Raw genomic sequence first — 20,008 nt, 5'->3', positions numbered from 1 at the left:
TAAGAGTATATTGTATCTCTTACTCTGAAGATTAGCGTAAGAAGTCTATTGGTTGCTAGTGAAAAATATTTAAAGAGATATGCCTGAATATTACCTTTATAGACTAGTAGTTTTAGTTCATGTTTTCCTAAAAAATACGCTACAATTCATGGTTAAGACTGTCTTCTTACACATAGAAAGAAACAATTATTTCCCCAAATAATTATTCCAAAAGACATTCACTTTTTTGCATATAGAAGTTCACATGAGGTTCTGAAAAAAAAAATTAATTTTTCCAAAAATTTAATTTTGACAGATTGAAAGGACCAAATCTAAGACAGAAGCTACTTGACAAAAAATATATTTATTATTATCCATCTTAATATATCAAGATAAAAAAGGGGACATTAGCTATGCAGTCAGTGGTGATAAGTAAAAATCAAGTACAAATATCATATAAAACTTAATGAAAATCTATTCAAATACTTAAACAAGATGGATAATTTTCCAAAAACACAAAATAAGGAAAATGACTCAAGGGAAAAACAGAATTCCTGAAAAACAACTGTTGAAAAATGGAATCAGTGATAAAAAATAAATCCATCTTCCTTGAAAGACAGCACACCCAGACGCTTTTATGTGTTTTACCAAACATTCAAGTATGATATAATTTCTTTTGGTACTGTTTCAGAGAGGAGAAAAGAGAAAAGCTAGTCAAATCACTCCACAGGGCTAGTACAGTTTTGATATGAAACTTAGGATAGTAACAAAAAAAAAGTAAAATTGTGTACCAGCCTTGAGCAAGTTGTAAATCCTCTTTGAAAGTTCCCCCCTTATTATCTCTCTAGGTAGAAACAATCATTTCCCACTGGCTCCTGTACAGCTAACACATACTCTATCCACAGCACTTTAACACTTTAGTGTATGCATGTGTTTTCATATTTGTCTCTCACTGGTAGACACTAAGATCCTTGCAGGCAGGGAAAGCTCTGTATTCATATCTTCTGGCATGAAATACAGTGCTTACTCCATGGTCAGGGCTTCCCAGGTGACTTAAAAAATTCACCTGACAATGCAGGAGACATGGGTTTGATCCCTGTGATGGGAAGATCCCCTGGAGGAAGAAATGGCAACCCACTCCAGTATTCCTGCCTGGGAAATCCCATGGACAGAGGAGCCTGCTGAGCTATAGTCCATGGGGCTGCAGAAGAGTAGTACAGGACTTAGGGACTAAACAACAACAGCTACTCCATGGTCATGCTCAACAGCTGATGAATGATATGAAGAGAGAGAAAGTGAAAGTGTTAGTTGCTCCATCATGTCCATTTCTTTGCGACTCCATGGACTGTAGCCCACCAGGCTTCTCTGTCCATGGAATTCTCCAGGCAAGAATTCTGGAGTGGGTTGCCATTCCCTTCTTCAGGGGATCTTCCTGACTCAATGATTGAACCCAGGTCTCCTACATGGCAGACCGGTTCTTTACTGTCTGAGCCAGTAGGAAAGCCCCAAGACTAGAGTGGGTTGCCATATCCTCCCTCCAGGGGATCTTCCCAACCCAAGGATCAAACCAAGGTCCCCTGCATTGCAGGAGGATTCTTTACTTTCTGAGCCATCAAGGAAGCCCACGAATATTGGAGTGAGTAGCCTATCCCTTCTCCAGGGGAACTTCCCGACCCAGGGATTGAACCAGGGTCTCCTGTATTGCAGGGGAATTCTCTACCAGCTGAGCTACCCGGAAAGTCCAGGGAAGGGTCTTTCAGGTAGAAATACCTGTAATCTGTACAGGTGTGCACTGCTTGCATGCTCAGTTGTGTCTGACTCTTTGAAACCCCATGGACTATAGCCTGGCAGACTCCTTTGTCCATGGAATTTTCCAGGCAAGAATACTGCAGTGGGTTGCCATTTCCTACTTCAAATTTGTATAGGCAGAAGGTGAGAAATAAAGAAGCAGTGAGTACATCATTTGGCTAGAACATAGATTTGTATAAAGAAATAACACTGGAACAGTAGGTCACGGCCAGTCAGGGTAGGGGGGTGCTTTTCAGTGCGGAAGCTAAGTTTAGCTCAAAATCTACTAGGCATTTGAACAGGCAATGGCAAAATCAGACCTTTGCTTCAGGGTTCAGATGAGTACTTTTTTTTGAGCTGCCTGAGACCCATATGGTTTAAATCCATCATTTTAAAAATTAGAAAACTACAGTCAGGGTAGGTGATCTACCCAAGACCAAAGAACATATCGTTAGTTAAAAGCAGACAGAACCTTACAGGAGTAAACTTGATTCAAGTCACACAGTATATGGTCCAAGCAATAGGCAAACTGAAGTTTATCAAACTACAAAGTCCATAAACTAGACAGAGGGAGATGAAGTATGTGGACCATATGTATATACCCTTTTCAAACAGTCCTAATTTTAGGTAATAAGTTCATTTCAAATAAAGGTAATTTGTGTACTGTAAAACTAAAGGTTGATTTATGCTTTTTTTTTTTCACTTTTGTTGTAAGACAGAACATTTAAAAGAATTCTAGTTGGCTTTATTACATGAAGTCATTGTGATTAGGTCTTTTATTCAGTTAGCCTCTAGATCCAAGATCAATATGATGGTAGGCATGAACAGGAAGTGAATAGGAATAAAACACTTCTTTATCCTTACAAAATCCATACCTGGAGCATTAAAAATTGTCTTAGTTACTACAACAAAACTGGAAAAGTTCCAGAAAAAGGTAAATTAATTAAAAAGGGCTCTTCAGTCTTAAAAGATAGCCTGTAAGTTTATAAAATCAGAAGAGGTAAGTGGGGGATAGAGAAAACTTTTATTTCTTCATTATCTCACAATACTAATTCTGGAAAATACTTCTTAAAGTCTAAATGATAATGGATTTAGAGAAAATACAGGAACATACAATTTTACCTAGACAAAACATACCATTTTACCCACTGAAAAACCACGTTGAGGAGGTTATTTTTTTCAATTTTAAGTTACATTAAGAAAACAGAATTTCAGACTCAAAGTACTGATACAAGATGAAAATATCCACAGGTACATGATAATGAATGATGACGGAACATTTTCAGAAATAGAGAGGGTGAGATCTCATATACACTTCCTAGATTAACCCTTTTGGTGCTTGTGTCCCAGGCAGGACACTAGATCGAGAAGGCTGCTCCTCTAGGCCCTCCTTACAAATCCTTGCCCCAAGCCATGGTTTGGCACCACAGTCTTATAGAAAACAGGCATTTGACTACTGTTTGCTAACTGACTAACTGATGTTTAAAGAAGGTGGTTAATAACACAGTTTTGAAAGGCATGAAATCATGAGCAAACAGTAATGACAACACTAATAATGATAATGACAAGAATCACAATAGTAATTGAGATTATTAATTAATACATGTAATAATAGTATTACATCATTATTGTTCTAAATCATCTGTTAACTTGGATATCTTCATTCATTCTGTTTTTCAAATAATGAAATCACAGCACATAGCAGTTAGTAACCCGCTCAAGGACAGAGAAGTAGGTTGTGGTTTAGCTAGGATTTGAACCCAGAAGCTTGTGCTATTAATCATTATGGTATTCAGGTGAGTCCTGAAACTGTCTGTGGATCCTCTAGATGTGATACTTTAAAGGATCCCATTTCATATGTAATTACTTTTGTTGAATATTTGGAAAAACAAACTATAGACTTTAAAAAGTATTCACACTTATTTCAGAATAGAAGACTAATAACCCTATTTTAGTTTCTCTTCAACAAAATGTATATATTTGCTTTAGATTTACCTCCAGCCTTCCTTGAGCATAACTCAGGAGCAGCAGATTGGCTCTGTCCTTCTCAGAAGAAATCGGGGTCCAAGGCCAAGCATCATCACTGACCAGTGGCCACCAGCAAACAATTGTATCTTGAACACAATTGATAGCGAGACGACGCTGTGTTGTCCTATTTACTGGGCCAGGGATTTCATAATAGGAAATCTAGTGGTTAAAAAAAAAAAAAAACAAAACAGAGAAGGATCATCTTTAAAAGGCAAAATCCTCAAAGTATTACAAAAATTAAAGCATCTGTAAATGTAGATAAATGCAAGTAAATATGCATGTTAAACATGTGCTTAAGGAGGTGTCAGAATTTACCAAATTCTTTTGACACATACATAAAAAAGACATATGTTCAAAATTCTCCCCATTTTTAGCAGAGGAAAGGAAAAGGAGAAATGTGAGTTGGGGAGGAATTGGCCATAGCAATCCCAATCAATACCAAAATGTACAGTCATGGTTGCTTGACAGCATCGACCTACACATAGGATTTAAGACCAGCTATATTAAATGACAGGTTCAGTACTGCTGACCAAGAGTGTCGGACTACTGTTTAAGACATAACATGTTAACAGTGACTGACAACAACAAAAGGAAAAACAACTTGAGGCAAATATCGCTTTAAAGACATATATACAAAAATTCTGCATAAAGGGATAAGTCACAGCATCATGAGTAAAAGTTTATGCAGCTTCTGAGAATTATGCTTTTCTTTCTTAGGACGGATTTGTAGAATTTATTATTCAAACTATGTTATTTTGGAACATGGTTATTTGAAAACATAAGCACGGCACCATCTGGGTGACACATGCCAAGGAAATATAGATTGCACCGTATTTCTGCTTAAGGAATTAATGGAAGGTTGATAGCTTGGAAGCAAAAAAAAAAAAAAACTATCTTGCCATTGCTGGTCAGCAATAATCGAACCACTTTCTGGGGATTAAGCGCATGGCTAAGCCTACTGGACCAGACACTAGCAAAGGGCAGGGGGTCTTCTTATCAGAGAAATGCTTCTGGAGCCAGTCTCACTACATGACAGATTGCTTTCATATTCCTGTCTGCAAGGCAACAAAGGATGGCAGTAATGCGATAATGCCAGAGTGCAATGGGTGTTAAGAACCCGTTGCATTTATGTATTGTATTTAGTAAATAATCAGGCTCATCCAAATTGTGATCTCACCACTCAACCAAGGCCATTAAAATCAAGGTTAATGCTTTAATAATCCTCTGCTATTTTTTTTTTAATATGGTCAAAAGGAACCCTTTTCTATTTGCATGGCCATAATATTATTGACCTCTTCATCCTCTGAATGCACATCAAAAGGAACTGAAATCAAAGTAATTACCAGTGTTGTTCTCTCACAGTAAACATTTAACTCCTTGCACTGTCCCTTCACTATTAAATAAATTGAATTGGATTTTTTAAATGTAGACAGGAAAACTTGCTAAAGGTCAATAATTTCATGATATTTCCCCTACATTTTTCTCTGCCAAAACTGTTTCAGTCTCAAATAACTAAATTATGATATAGCTATAATGAAGAGCAGGATTGTAATATTCTACACTATTTCCATGTTTTAAAATCCAAGTGGGCAATGACAGACAACACAAATTACTTTACACTCTAAAGTGCAAATTCTTATATTTAAGCTCTCAATATCACTATTTTAACTAGCTATCTTCTTATTTGAGGGAAATACCACAATGAAATCGCTAAGTCCTTAAAAATACACAAACATTATTTTGACATCCTACCTGGCATTTACACATGTTACTTAAGAACTTCTATATGAGAAAACAGGAGTTAAAACAAGAGGCTGCCACTTTCAATCCTCACATAATGTAAATCATGTATATTATCTGAAATTTAATGTTTGAGTATTAATGGTTTACTGTTCTATCACAATGGTCAAGAGGGCAAGTGAAATGAACATGTTTCTTAAAATGTCCTTCCAATGGATAAATGGCAGTTTTTATCAAATATTAAATACCTATATTTAAAATATTGAACCAGAAAATGAAATCCATGGGTTTTCCAGAGGGAAGCAGGCTCCTTCTTCTCTAATGTAAAGAAATGACATGGAGTGCTCATATTTTTAATTTCTCATATCTAATGACAGAATGAACAAACACATAACTCCCTTACTCAAGGTGTAGGGCCCACATACTCAGTCTATTTTTCACATCTTTTCATCAGAAAAGATGACATCCTAACAGTTTCTCTCTGCTCTCATTAATGAGGAGCTACTATCCTTAAGCTGAGAAGACTCTGCCAAACTACCCACCACACTTAAAGAAAGTAGGCATACAAAATTTTATATAAATGCATTAAAAGCAGTCACTTTAATAGTTAATGCATTAAAATTAATGCATACTGGTGCATTTTAAAGACCAGTATTAGTAAATTAACAACATTTCAAGGAAAGCTAGCCATTCTGGAAAATAGTATTCCATTAAGAATGTTAAACCATTTTTTACTAGACAAAATATATGAGTACTACAGATTTTCAGTTTAAAAGAATCAATATTATACAAAGTGTTATAGAAGCTACACAAGGCTCGCAAACAAAACCAAATTATAGTTTATTACCATGATGAAAAAGTTAATGTATTTTATCCCATGTTAAAAATCTTTTTTATAAGAGTAGATTTTTCCATTAAATAAAATTAAATCCTCCCACATCACTACTATCTCAGTCACAATAAGAAATAACCCAAAAGAACCCACAAGGGCAAAAGGTTAGGTCAAATACTATTAGACTTTTCAAACACACGCACAGTTTCAAGCCACAAAGCTGGCTTTTGAGAATCTTTGCCCTTGTTATGGATACTCCTGGTACAGTGTAAGTGTGCATCTTTTTTAAGGAAGCTGTATATCAGTCTCGTTCCCAGTGAACAGTGAACTGTCTCAAATCCACGTCACAGAGGCTGGATCAATCTTGCAAACACAAGTCACTGCTGAAAAGAGGCCTTGAACTGAAACAGCCTGGAAAATGTATGAGATACTCATTCTAGCAGAGAGTATGCCTTCCAAGCAGTTAAAATGTAATGTGGCAAAACTTAAATTAAACACATCATTTAAAATAAAAATCCTGCCTTAACAGATGTAAAGTCCCTGATACAAGGAAACAAATTACCTGGAGTTACTGAAGGGAAAGAGACCAATACATGAAGGAGAATTTTTTGCATTTTTCTCCATAGTTACAACTGGATGTCAGGAGGAGGGGGATCTTCCCACTCCTTGTTTATTACACTTTTCTATTAACCTTTGAAAGTGTCCTCTTCTCTTTTTGCTTGTAAAATGGAAGCAAGAGCAGCTACCCTTGCCTAGAACAGTGATGTGGGGTCTTAGGGAAAAATGAGAATAGTACATATATTACCACCAGCAAGAAAACTATTTTCAAATGTGTAACTTGCCTCTATTATCTTTCCGATTTCCATACGGACGATGTAAACTGCTCCAAGCATGCCACTGTTAACAGACCCCCATAATGAGAGTCAAAAAAGAAAACTTTGGATGGTCACTGTTTCTAGTTGATCAAGCTTAACCCTATACTATGAATAACTCTGGTTTTTCTGAAATCCATAATCATTTAAGAAAAATGAGCATAACATCAACTCAAGCAATACTCTAGCATACCTTAATAATTAACAATATGACCATGTACGTTCAAATCTCTACCTTATAGTCCAAGGCTGAGAGCTTTTCCAGCCTTCTGTTTGTATCAGGAGAGCTCATCTTCTTGGCAAACTGAATAAAACACAGTTTGTTTTGTGCCAAAAACGATAGGATGATGAAGCCGTCTGTGAGAAGAGCTTAAAAAAAAGATTTCATAATACTATCAAGTACTAAGTTACAATAAAATAATAACAAATAAATAGTTTCTTCTATTGAAATGTTACAGAAAGCTATTTTCAGAAGATAAATGAATATTAATTGAAATAACTGAGTCTCATAAATATCATTGTGGACATTTTCCAACGATAACAAAGATATTAGAAAAAAACAACAATAATCAAGCTAATCATGCATGGATTTGATATTTTTCCTTTCCATGAGACCATTTCAATATACACTGATATTTGGGGACAACTTACAAATGAGATGTATTTGGAATAGAGGTAGGAAAAGCATAAAACACTGTTTCATATCTGAACGTAAAGACAGAAAGACTTATTTCTACTTAGCTTTTAATCCTGTATTTATATGATATAAACCATCTGAGAATAAACTGGATTTATTAGAGGATACAGATCAGTGTTCTCCACCGATTTTTTAAAAAAATTTTCATCAATGAACTTTCTTTCTGAAAGTATACTAGCTGAATGAACTAAAACATCTTATACCCAATATGCATATTATATAAAGTAATACTTGATAATGAAGATTAGCAAAGACATTTCTACACCTATATTTCTAAAGCACACAGATAATTCATTTGCATGGGTTACATAAAGAGTCATTAATGTTATAAAAATTACTGATAAAAACATATAGTAGGAATTTGAGAAATGTTTTACAGTGTTCCCAGCATAAAGCAGTTATTGGATGTTTTATATATTTTTCTTCACTTCCATATCCCTGGCTGTGCAAGCAGTAATCACAGTAGATCTACACAATTACAGGAGAATCTGGAGAACTGCCAAGAAATCACATTGCTATCATGTACTCATGAGAATGGATGTATTATTTGTGGTTTAAAGAAATAGGTGAAAAAAGATATCTCAGTAACATGAACAGTTTTGGAGATCTCCTTTTAATTCTAATGGAGGACCACCAAAATGACAAAATCATCACAGCCACTATTTTACTTGCAGCATCAATGAAGGGGTTAATTATTAGACATATGAAAATGGAACCTCTTCCACAGGGAAGCTTCCTTAGCACCATGATCCTATAAGGAAGAGGAAGTGACATACTCATAACCCTACCCCCAGCCTATCATCATCAGGAACACTACTAACGACAGCCACGCTGCAGTGCTCCTCTCTAGGAAATTGTGTCTGCATTATTCAGAAATACGATTGAGCACACCTCGGTCCTTTCCACTAGACCACACTTTCCTTTAATTATTCAATTTAAGCTATGGATAAATTTTAATCTCTAATGATAATCCAATCAGTTTCTTAGACCTTTTTTTTTTCACCTTGAATTAAAGTGCAATCTTAAAACTTTAGGAGTCAGCACACTACAGTCCAAAGAAAATGGGTTCAAATTTCAGCCCAGTCATTTTGGGACTATTCCTTGGTACCTCATTGGTGGGCATGTTCATTAGTATCTCAGCTTCAATTTCCTTATCTATAAAACAGAAATAACTATATCTTACAAGGAATAGTTGTTTTAATTAAATTATATAGGTAGGCTGGCACAGCAAAGAGCCTTTTAAGGATTAATAAATGCCAGTATGCTACCTTTTCAATAATTGGCTTAAAGTCTTTATGTGCTTTGTAGCAATTACATACTAACTGTGATATCACTTTACAGGATTTAGATTTATCTGGTATTTTTGGCACTGATTTTTTTATTTTTAGAAATACTGCTCAAACTCTCTCAGAAGTTAGTATTCATAGACTTTAGTAACAAAGAATTGTTCTAAGAGCCAAAGAACAGATTTTGTTTTTGTACTAAGTGGCTATGCTGACAAATTGGGGTTATTTATTCAAAATTCATGTGAAAGTGAAAAATATTTGAAATGTCAACACACCAAACGAAAAACCCACCTCTTTCAAAAATATGTTCACTTTTTTAAGGAAACAGTAAAAAATACTCAAGAATACTAACAGTTGACAAAAACTTTGACATTAAATATTAGTCAAAACTTGTATTGGTCCCAGGGGTTGTAACTACGCTTTTACAAGCAATTACTTGTGTTTTCAAGTCCCTGGTGGTAATAATTAGTCTACCTGTTGACACACTATTTCTCCTGCCCCACTGTTAACGTAGGCAATTGATTTGCACATGGGGGTAATTACCATCGCTGATGGTGTCTGAGATGAGCTTCCCCACCAGGCTTCTATCAATCACCACTTTCTCCAGCTGCGGCCCGGAAAGGCTTAGGGACGCCAGCACACCTGAACCAAACAGGAGCTAAAAACAGGTAAAGGGAGAGAGGGGGAGGGAGATACACTAAGAATTAGACTCTCTAAAAAATTTCTCCCCAAATGTACAACTTATACACATATGTACATGTATATCTATACCATGGAATTATAAAGAGTTCTTTGAAAAACCATCATTGACATTCTGAGTAAAAAAAATCAAGGTGGTTAAATGGTGGAACACATAAGTGCACTGACCAGTGCTATATGAAGAAACTGAATTTAGTCCATGTTTATTAGAAGTGTAATCTGTTAAATACTTGAAAAATAACCATGTGGAAAAAACTTCCTTGCAATGTGATGTGTCTTATTGAAATATTTTCGAAGATTAATATTTATATTAGTAATTATAAGAAGATTTCTTAACATTTGAGTAGGCATTGCTACATATTAAACAGCAATCATCATTACAATGTTAACATCAAGTATTATGATTTATCCAGAATTTAAACTCCTTCAAATAAAGATCATGTCTAAAATATTAAAATACATGTAAATCCAAGGCAACTAAAGCACAATGTTAAATGTTAAAATTCATAAATAAGTACCACATACCAGAAATAACTTCTCAAGGAGAGATAAACATAGTAAAGTATACAGGCTTTATTAATATTAGTGTTCACCCAACCACCCAACAAAAGACGTCTGGATATCACCATTATGGTTTTATACTGTTCCTTTTCATTTGCGGCAGTATAATTCATTCATCTCCAAATGTTTAAAACTTCTGAAAGGACTATGCATATGTGTATGCTTGTTATCTATGAGATTATGAAATATCAACATTGGAAGAAATTGTTTCACCTTCAAGGCAACAGACTCAAAGCAGATGAATCATGTAATAGCATATGGTATAAGAAGAAAAAAACCAATTGTCAGTAAACTAATCACGAACATGCTAGTCAAATCCAAAGACAACTATGATTTTAAACAAAACAGGGGAATTCCCCACCTACCTAGGCATCATGCCCCAGCTAGAGAGGATGATTCTGTGACAAGACATACTGGGATATGTGTGAGCAATGAGCAGTGAGAGGGACCAGGTGATTATTATATTAAAAAAGACAACCATTCCCCTACTGTGTAACAGATTCCAGGCATATGAACCAGAAAAGAAACTGAAGGGCCCCATGTGATTAAAGGAACTGTCAATTTCACGTTAATATACCCCCAAGGGGCTGGAAGGCAGGGGAAAGGAAAACTTAACTTTATTGGTTTGGGAGACTAAGAGAAGTTGAAGGTACGTTTGTTCCTAGAATTTCAAACTACTTCATAAATTAATTAATCTCTACTGAATTATGAATTACATCCAGTCGTGCCATATACCTTGATGACCAGCACTAATATTTTCCTTTTAGGGAATACCCCCATAACAATATAACATGTGGTCTTTACCCCTACATTCTCCCCTCTCAAGCAGGCAATTTTAGGGTCATCTTTCATATCTAGTTCTCCCCCTTATAATAGTTTTTCCTCCCCTCATTTATTCAATCTCTTCCTCATTTATTCAGAAAAGTGAAGTCGCTCAGTTGTGTCCAACTCTTTGTGACCCCATGGACTGTAGCCTACCAAGCTCCTCCATCCATGGCATTTTCCAGGCAAGAATACTGGAGTGGGTTGCCATTTATTCAGAGCACCTCTAAAATTTGTCCTTTTCTATTTATTTTTATTTACTAGAATTTTACACCCGTACTCTTAAGCACCTCTTTTTTTCATTATCTACTAGTAGTTCCTAATGGATACTAGCTAGGTCACTTTTATCTTTATATCTTAAAGATATATATATCTTTATATCTTATAGATATATCTTAAAGATATATATCTTTATATCTTATCTAGTGCCTAAACAAGGTCAGACACAGAGGAGGTGCTAACTAAATTCTTAGAGAAAGAATCATAATTAATTCATGATAGGATTAAATAATTTCCAGTTAGAAGGAAATCTGGTCTAATTTTCTACTCCCACATGACATGGAAGTTCCTTCTTTAGCATCTCTGCAAGCATCCTTCAAGGATCCAGCCCATGCTTGAATACTGCCAGTAACCAGAAGCTGCTTTAAACAGATGACTAATAAAGAAGTAAAAAGGTCTCTGAGGAGACAATGCTTGAGTACAGATCCAAATGAAGTGAAAGAACAAGCCATATGATTACTTGAAGAAAGGGAATCTGAGGCTTAGAATAGTAAACGTAAAAACTCTTGAGGTCAGAATGCGCCTGGGAAAACTGACAAAAGGTAGGCCAGTGTGCCTTGAGAGGTGAGGAGTGAGTGAGAGGGATGTTCAGAGGATGGAATCAGCAAGGCAGTCAGGGGACCTTGTTGAGGAGAAGTCATAGGGTTTTAAGTAGCAGTGAATTATAATTTGTATTTTAAAGAAGGATCAGGGCAAGAGTAGGGCTTTCCTGGTAGCTCAGATGGTAGAGCCTCTGCCTGCAATGCAGGAAACCCGGAATTGATTCCTGGGTTAGGAAGATCCTCTGGAGAAGGAAATGGCAACCCACTCCAGTACTCTTGCCTGGAAAATTCCATGGATGGAGGAGTCTGATAGGCTACAGTACATGGGGTCGTAAAGAGTCGGACACGACTGAGCGACCTCACTTCATTTCACTTCACTTTAGGGCACTTCACTTTAGAAGCAGGGAGACCATCAGGAGGCCACTGCAGTGGCCTGGGTGAGAGATGATGATGGCTTGAACTAGATGGCAATGCTAGAGGAAAGAGTACGTGGATATATTTGAGGCATACTTTAAAGGGGAGCAACCAGGGCTCACTGAAGAGAAAAACTCAAAGGTTTTGGGGCTGAGCAACTTGGTTTACTGAGATGGGGAACACTTGAGGAGAGGTAAATTTAGATTGGGAGAATCAAAAGTTTGATGTGGACATGTTAAATTTAAGGTGTCTATGGACATATAAGTAGAGATATTAGTCTGAAGTCTAGGGTGAAGTGGAGGCTGGAGATTATATTTGGGAGTCATCAACAATGTATGGTAGTGTTTAAAGTGTTGGAACAGAATAGTGAAAGTCGCTCAGTTGTGTCCAACTCTTTTCAACTCCATGGACTATACAGTCCATAGAATTCTCCAGACCAGAATACTGGAGTGGATAGACTTTCCCTTCTCCAGGGGATTTTCCCAACCCAGGGATCGAACCCAGGTGTCCCACATTGCAGGTGCATTCTTTACCAGCTGAGCCACAAGGGAAGCCCAAGAATACTGGAGTGGGTAGCCTATCTCTTCTCCAGTGGATCTTCCCAACCCAGGAATCAAACCAGGGTCTCCTGCATTACAGGCAGATTCTTTACCAACTGAGCTAAAAAGAGTGAAGAGATCATAAGGGTGGAACCCTAATCTAATAAAACTGGTGTCCTTACAAAGAACACACAGCAGCAGGCTCTCTTTCCAGGTGCACACATAAGGAAAAGGCTAAACAGCAACAAAGAAGACAGTTGTTTATGAATCAGGAAGAAAGGTCTCACCAAAGACCAGCCCTCACAGCAACCTGGTCTTGGACTTCTAGCTTCCAGAACTGTGAGAAAATAAATTTTTTGTTTAAGGGGAAAAAAAAAATGGAGAGAAAGAGGCCTAACAACTGAACTCTGGGACATCTCAATCTTTAGATGTGTTAAAAGATCAGGTTAGCCCTCTTATTGACACCTAATTGGGGTACTTATTAGGATTAAGGTACGTCTATCATTTCTGATTTCCAAATGTCATGTGTTCTACAAGTAGCCTAACATCAGATTTTGGAATAAGAAGGTATAAGCAAATTAATAAGTTAATTAATACATTTTTATAAAAACAACCTCTGGGGAAGCATAAGTTTCCAAGTATTGGTGCCAAAGGTATTTCCGGATATGGTAATGGCGATAACCAGAATTAGGGAAAAAAATAGTATGAGTCTCAGGAAAAGAATATGCTAGCCCAGACAGGAAAGTATCTCTACCTGTTTCCCCAAAATGTTAGTTCTTAAGCCCTCCAAAATGGAAAAAGCCTATCTTAAGATTTGGCAGGACAAGAAGGAAAAGGCACCAAGATATCCCATTTCAAAGAATCAGAGAATCCAACAGTTCAAAAAATCAAAAAGGAGCAGCCAAAGAAGCAAAGGGAGACACCTCCAGAGCAGATCTGAGCTTGAGAAGAGATCCACAGGATGAATAAATGAGAGGGCCTGTGGGATTTCCCAAAACTCTGCCAATTTTTATGTAGTTCCCTGTGCAGAAGATGACTAAGGCAAAATAGGAACTGAAACTTTTTCTTTCCCCCAACACCCTTCCAGACAGGGAGCATCTCCCAAGTTATGCTCTGACCATTATTTCTTTCTATTGCCTACATAACTTTTTCCTTCTCATGTTTTTAAAATAAGCTCATACCAGAGAGGTGTGTCTTTTTTTAAGAAACTAGGAAATGATCCCCATGATCTTCAGATGGTTCCTCAAGTTGGTTTCTCTTAACCTTATTTTGAGTCCTTAATTAGAAGTGAAAGGCACTGGGAGAAGAAAGAAATTTTTACCATCTGACATCATTAAGCAAAACAAAAACATAAGCAGAAACAAGAATCCAAATTTCATTCACTCAGTAGGTCAAAAATACATGAATGCCTCCTATATATGCCAAGTATATAGATTGGGATAAGATGATGAATGATCCAGGCAAGTATTGGTAAAATGTGTGTAGAATATAGTGGAAGATCTCATCTCAGAGAAGTGGAGGTTTTGGTTAAGAGAGATGACTGCTTCCTAGAAGAGGTAGATTAGTAGCCATAAAGAGAAGTACATCATACATCATGTATTGATCAATGCATCACAGTCTCAAGTACTGAAGAAGAACTGGTGCAGTAAGTAACTGTGAATGAGCTCTTTTATAACAGTGATCACAAATAATTCAACTGAATTCAGTATTCTCACTGGCTAAGGAAACTCCTCCCAAATCCATGTGATCATTGTCATATCTGAGAGAAGTGAAAAGTAAAGAAAGGCATACAGGATCAGTACTAAAAATCAACCCTAGGTTATAGGTTTAATCCACCATTTGAGAGGTAAGTCGTGGACAGGTAGCCAAGATTGATCCCATGAAATCATCAGGTGACATGTGGGACACAACAGGTGCTACACACTACAATCTAGAGAGGTAACAAAGTATTATGACCAATGGAGTAAATTCTAGGGTTGAAGCAAACATTTAAAGTATTATTAACCACTCCTCAGGAGGCCCAGGAAATTTGCATCAGGGTGGTACCCGACACCTCCCTCAACCTTGACCCCCCCATCCAATCCATGGGATAACTTCTGGAGAAATTCAGAACTATAGACAGGCAAACCATTTTACATTGAGGAAATCTATAATGAAGGGTAGGGTCACTGATCATTTTAACAGATAACCTGCTGGAAGAGAGATAACATGTTTTCTGTAATTTATTCCTTCATTCAGCAAACATTTATTGAGTAGAGAGAGAAATCATGCCTGACTAATCCATTAAAGTAGAGAGACATAAGTGAATGCAGTTAAGACAAGGATAAGAAAAAAATTTTAATTGACTCACTATAGGGAACTGACTAAAGCACAAGAAATAAAAGGACAAGAAAACATGTATTCTTCTGGATAGAGAAGTGCTAACAATGGGGCTTCCCAAAGATTTGTGTGATGTTATGCAATATAGGGAACAGATACATTCCTGGAAATTTGTCTGCTAAATCTATTGCAAATTACAAAATCTCATTTTTCTCACCTATTCTCATTATAAAATGAGCGATGCTACACTTTAATCCCTAATGTAATTTTAAATCCAGCTCTTACATATATACATATATATACACATACACACATATACACACATACATAAATTAATTACATACATTTAAAAGTGAGAAAATATTTATAACATTTTATGAAATTCACAAAAGAACATGGTTCAAAGGTAAATCTTGTATTTGCCCATAGTTCTAAAGATCTCAAGGATAAAAGCAGTGGTAAGAAGTGAACAGGATAACACATTACTTTTGTACAAAATTTTACAGTTTACAGAGGACTTTAATACATACTCTCTAATTCATATAAAATGTCAGTACAACTCTGGTACATTGTATGCATGTAAATTAAAAAAGAATAATAACAATAATAATCCTCATACTAATTCACAATCAGGAGGGTAAAGCAACTAACCAAAGTGAAAGTGTTAATCACTCAGTCATGTCCAATTCTTTGCAGCCCATGGACTATAGCCCACCAGGTTCCTCTATCCATGGAATTCTCCAGGCAAGAATACTGGAGTGGGTATCCATTTCCTCCTCCAGGGGATCTTCCCCACCATAGATCGAACCTGGGTCTCCTGCATTGCAAGCAGATTCTTTACCATCTGAGCCACCTAGTCAAAGGTCTCATAATTAGTGGAGAAGCAGACACCAAGACACAGGACAGATCCGATGTTCTTTCCCCTGCTGCTCAGGAACTGACATCCTCTCACTTTCAGAGTTGATTTCCATGTAGTAGCCTACCTGGTTTTCTTCTCTCTAGCTCCTTCTTCAGTCTAAACCAGCTTCCCTCTACACCAGTGGTTCTCAAGCAGGGGTGATTTTGACCACCAGGGGACATGACATTTGGCAATGTCTGGAGACACTGTGGCGGTCACACCTCTATGTGTTAGCCGCATCCATGGAAGCTCACCTGAACAAAGTGCTTGTAAATGAGTTGCTATGGAGGCAAAGGTGTTTTCCATGTCTTCCAACAAACAGATGATTTGGGAGATCCTCAAAGTCTAATCAGCACTTTTCTCACAGAAAGAAAAGTTAACGAATGAGGGCCACGTCACAGATCTTAAATGAAATAGTGCGTAGTGTGTAGTTCAGATCAGAGCCTGGAGGAAACCTTACCAAATATCTGTAACCCCGTTCAGGGCTATGACTCTGATGACTAATGGCAGCTGTCAGGAAAGAAAAAGCCGAAGGGCAAGTCAGAGCTCTAGCCATAGCCTGATAGAAATATTCTGTAAGAACACCTCGGCTCACCAATCAGCCTTATCTATAATTTAGTCTCTTGAATAATTCATCCATCAGGTGGGAATGCCCCAAGCAAATGAGCAAAGTCTATGATGTCAGATATATTTCATATTGTAAGTAAACAAATTACCATGCCAGTTGATACATTAGTCCCTTTTTAGTTTGGTTATTGTGAATGTTGTTACTACAAGAAAATAAATGGAGATAACGTAAAAGATAGACAGGTTTAATTAATCAGAATTTTTTTGCCCTAGCCTGTGATATAGAGAAGTGGCGTGAAAATTTTTTAAAGTTGCAGACCTACATGAATAGCACCATTCCATTTTATTAGAAAAAAAAAAGGTGTGATATACGCATACACATGCATAGAGAAACTGTATAAACACAAGAAAACGCAAGAAAGAATTTGACCAAAACATCTCAGTAAGTCCCTTTAAGAAGTGTAACTGGGAGTTGAAGGCATAAACTTTAACCTCTAGACAAAAAGTTGTTTTAAAATTGGAATTGTGGGTAATTTTTTAACTTTTTAATATGTTATTTGTTATTTTTCTAAAAAACCTTTCAAAAACAAAGAAGCAGATCTTAAAGTATTCTGCTCACAAATAGTTTTAAAGAATGCTTTTATGCCATAAAATGTGTTTCTGAGAAATCAGAATTTGAATCATACTGAAAATGAACTACAGTAACAGTTAAAAGGATCGAGTTCAGGAAACTGAACTAAGACCCTCTCCTCTGCATTTTCACTTATTAAAAAATAAGACACTTTTTTATTATATTGTCTTATTAGATTGCTTACCCATGTCCAATTTCTTTATTCACTAAAAAGATTCTAAGTAACGACTGTAAAGTATGGTTTATTCAAACTGGATTACTCTGCATCTACTAAAAATAAGGAAGAGAGATGTAGATCATTAACAGGTATATGTTGTTATGTGAAGTTACAGAAAAATATTTACAGAGAATAATATATATAATACCTAAAATATATTTATATACTATTTATATATATGAGCATTTGTAAATGCTTGAAGGAAGGACATAAACAACTGTTGACTGCTTACCACGGTGAGGGTAGTACTCTGAATGTTTATCTGCTTGTATTGCATGCCATTTAACAATGTTAAGGAATCAATTTATTATTTTAAAATTAAAACCTTAAAAGTGGGAATAAAGATCACCATTGAATTCTTTCAAAATTCCTTTGCTTTGAGAATACTATTTTTAATTTTCACCTTTGCTCAGAGATTTCAAATCCACAGGTAAATTCTGCCAATACTCTCAACTTCTCTCAGATCTACCGTTTTTAATATAACTCCTTGTCCACCCTCTTTTTACCAGGACCACACTCAACAGATGCCCTTGACACCTTCCACTTCTCCTTCCCATAGTACATACTAACAGCATAAATGTAAAAGAGTATTTCCCAAAGCTTCGTCCACAAAATAGTGATCTTTGAAGATACTCCAAAGTAAGCCTGGAAACATTATATATGACAGTCTCCTCTTGGGGCTGATAATAGCACTCCCTAAGTAAATTTAAACACACACATATACACACACACTCACACCTAATGTAAAATAGGATATTATGGTAGCTTTAAGCATAGCAGGATTCTTTTAGGATTAGTACTTTTAAACTGTTACTACAATGGAACTTTCATTCAGATTGATGAGGCAGATGGTAATTAGATGGTCACACAGTTAAGTGTAAAACTGCAGTGAGTATCAAGAAGTCCATGGTATAACAGCACATAATAGGGAATAGAGCTCATCAGGGAAGGCTTCCTAAGAAAGTGGTAACTCAATGTCAGAGACCTAAGGATAAGAATGTGTTACCTCAGTAACAGGAGGAGCAAAGGGCATTCAAGGCAGAGCTAAGAATAGTTTGTGCAAGGGCCTCAAATCAGTAGAAAGCATACAGAGCATAAGCAATGGACAGAAGCCTGTTAAGGCTGTGGCACTGAAATTAGAAAAGAATTTGGTAATAGATGCAATTAAAAAGATAGGTAGGTTGGGACCAGTTCAGTTTAGCCTTTAAGAACAGTGTCATGCTATAATTTTTTTAAACTGAATTTACTGATTTAATTTTTGGAAGAAGTAACACATCCTTGTAGTTCCAAAAGAAAATGACAACAAATTATACAGAGGTATACAATTTTCTACCTTTGTATCCCTCCTACCTCTTCTCCCCTACCCTGCCCTAGTTCACCAGTTTCCAGTTTCTATCTATTCTCCAGAGTTACAGAAGCATTTGAAGCTGGAAAAAGATTTGCTTTTAAAAAATCATTTTGGCTACAGGGTGGAGGACAGACTGGTGGGAGCAGGTAGAACAGTGAAGATGAAGACACGCTGAAGTAGTCAAGAGGGAGATGGAGAGAGGTGGCTAGAGTTATGAGGGAAAGGCTAGAGACCCTCTGGCGGAGAAGAGTGACTTAGGAGATAAAATCCAGTAGCATCAGACATTAGGTGAATACGTGGCAAGGGGACAAAGGAGAAATGCGTAAAGAAGAGGTTAATTTCAAGTACAAACAGGTGGCTTCCAGGTTTCTGGTTTCCATAAATAAAAGGAAGACAGGCTGTTTACTGAGACTGAAGTGGTAGAAGAGCAACAGGGAGAGGGCTCTGAATTTCATTTTAGAGATACTGTGTTGGAAACATCTTTGAGGCACCAAACGAGAGATATTAAGTAGGTAACTGGATTAATGACTGTGGAGCACAGGGGCGAGGCCTGAGCTCGAGAGAAGAGGCACTGAAGCTATAAGCTGGATATCCCAGGAGTTCAGAGTAAAGAGGAGAGGACATTCAAGGACAGGAGAAAGAAGCACATGCCTTGAAAGAACACAGAGAAGAATACTGGAGAGGTAGCAAGAATACTAGAAAAGTGTCATGGAGAATTAATACAAAAAAGTATTTCAAGAAAACTGGCGTGGCAGGTAGTAATGAATCCCCTTGTGTATTTAAGATTATGCCTTTAAAAAAAAAAGTCACTAAATTGGATTTAGTGATAAGGGAGGGTTTTCTGTAACCTCAGTGTAAAAGGTTTTCAGTGTAATCAGGAGAAAAGTATGGCCAAAGTTGGTTAAATGCTGAGTGAGCAATAGAGAAATGGAGACTCCAAACAGAAATTC

General features: G+C 36.7%; 1 protein-coding gene across 6 annotated transcripts in view; it reads right to left on the bottom strand.

The window, feature by feature from the left end:
* Positions 1 to 20,008, bottom strand: part of WDPCP (WD repeat containing planar cell polarity effector) — a 288,298-nt gene that overhangs the window by 139,138 nt on the left and 129,152 nt on the right. For all 6 annotated transcript variants that reach the window (XM_065929068.1, XM_065929069.1, XM_065929067.1 and 3 more), the window contains 3 exons: positions 9,766 to 9,880; positions 7,475 to 7,608; positions 3,763 to 3,954 (listed from right to left, as the gene is read on the bottom strand). In XM_065929068.1, the coding sequence (XP_065785140.1) occupies positions 3,763 to 3,954; positions 7,475 to 7,608; positions 9,766 to 9,880 (441 nt within the window). The remainder of the gene's footprint in view (positions 1 to 3,762; positions 3,955 to 7,474; positions 7,609 to 9,765; positions 9,881 to 20,008) is intronic.

Source organism: Muntiacus reevesi, chromosome 3 (assembly GCF_963930625.1).
Source record: "Muntiacus reevesi chromosome 3, mMunRee1.1, whole genome shotgun sequence".
In the NCBI taxonomy this organism is placed as follows: Eukaryota; Metazoa; Chordata; class Mammalia; order Artiodactyla; family Cervidae; genus Muntiacus; species Muntiacus reevesi.
Note: the sequence above shows the minus strand (reverse complement) of the source record. Positions and strands in the feature narration are given on the sequence as shown.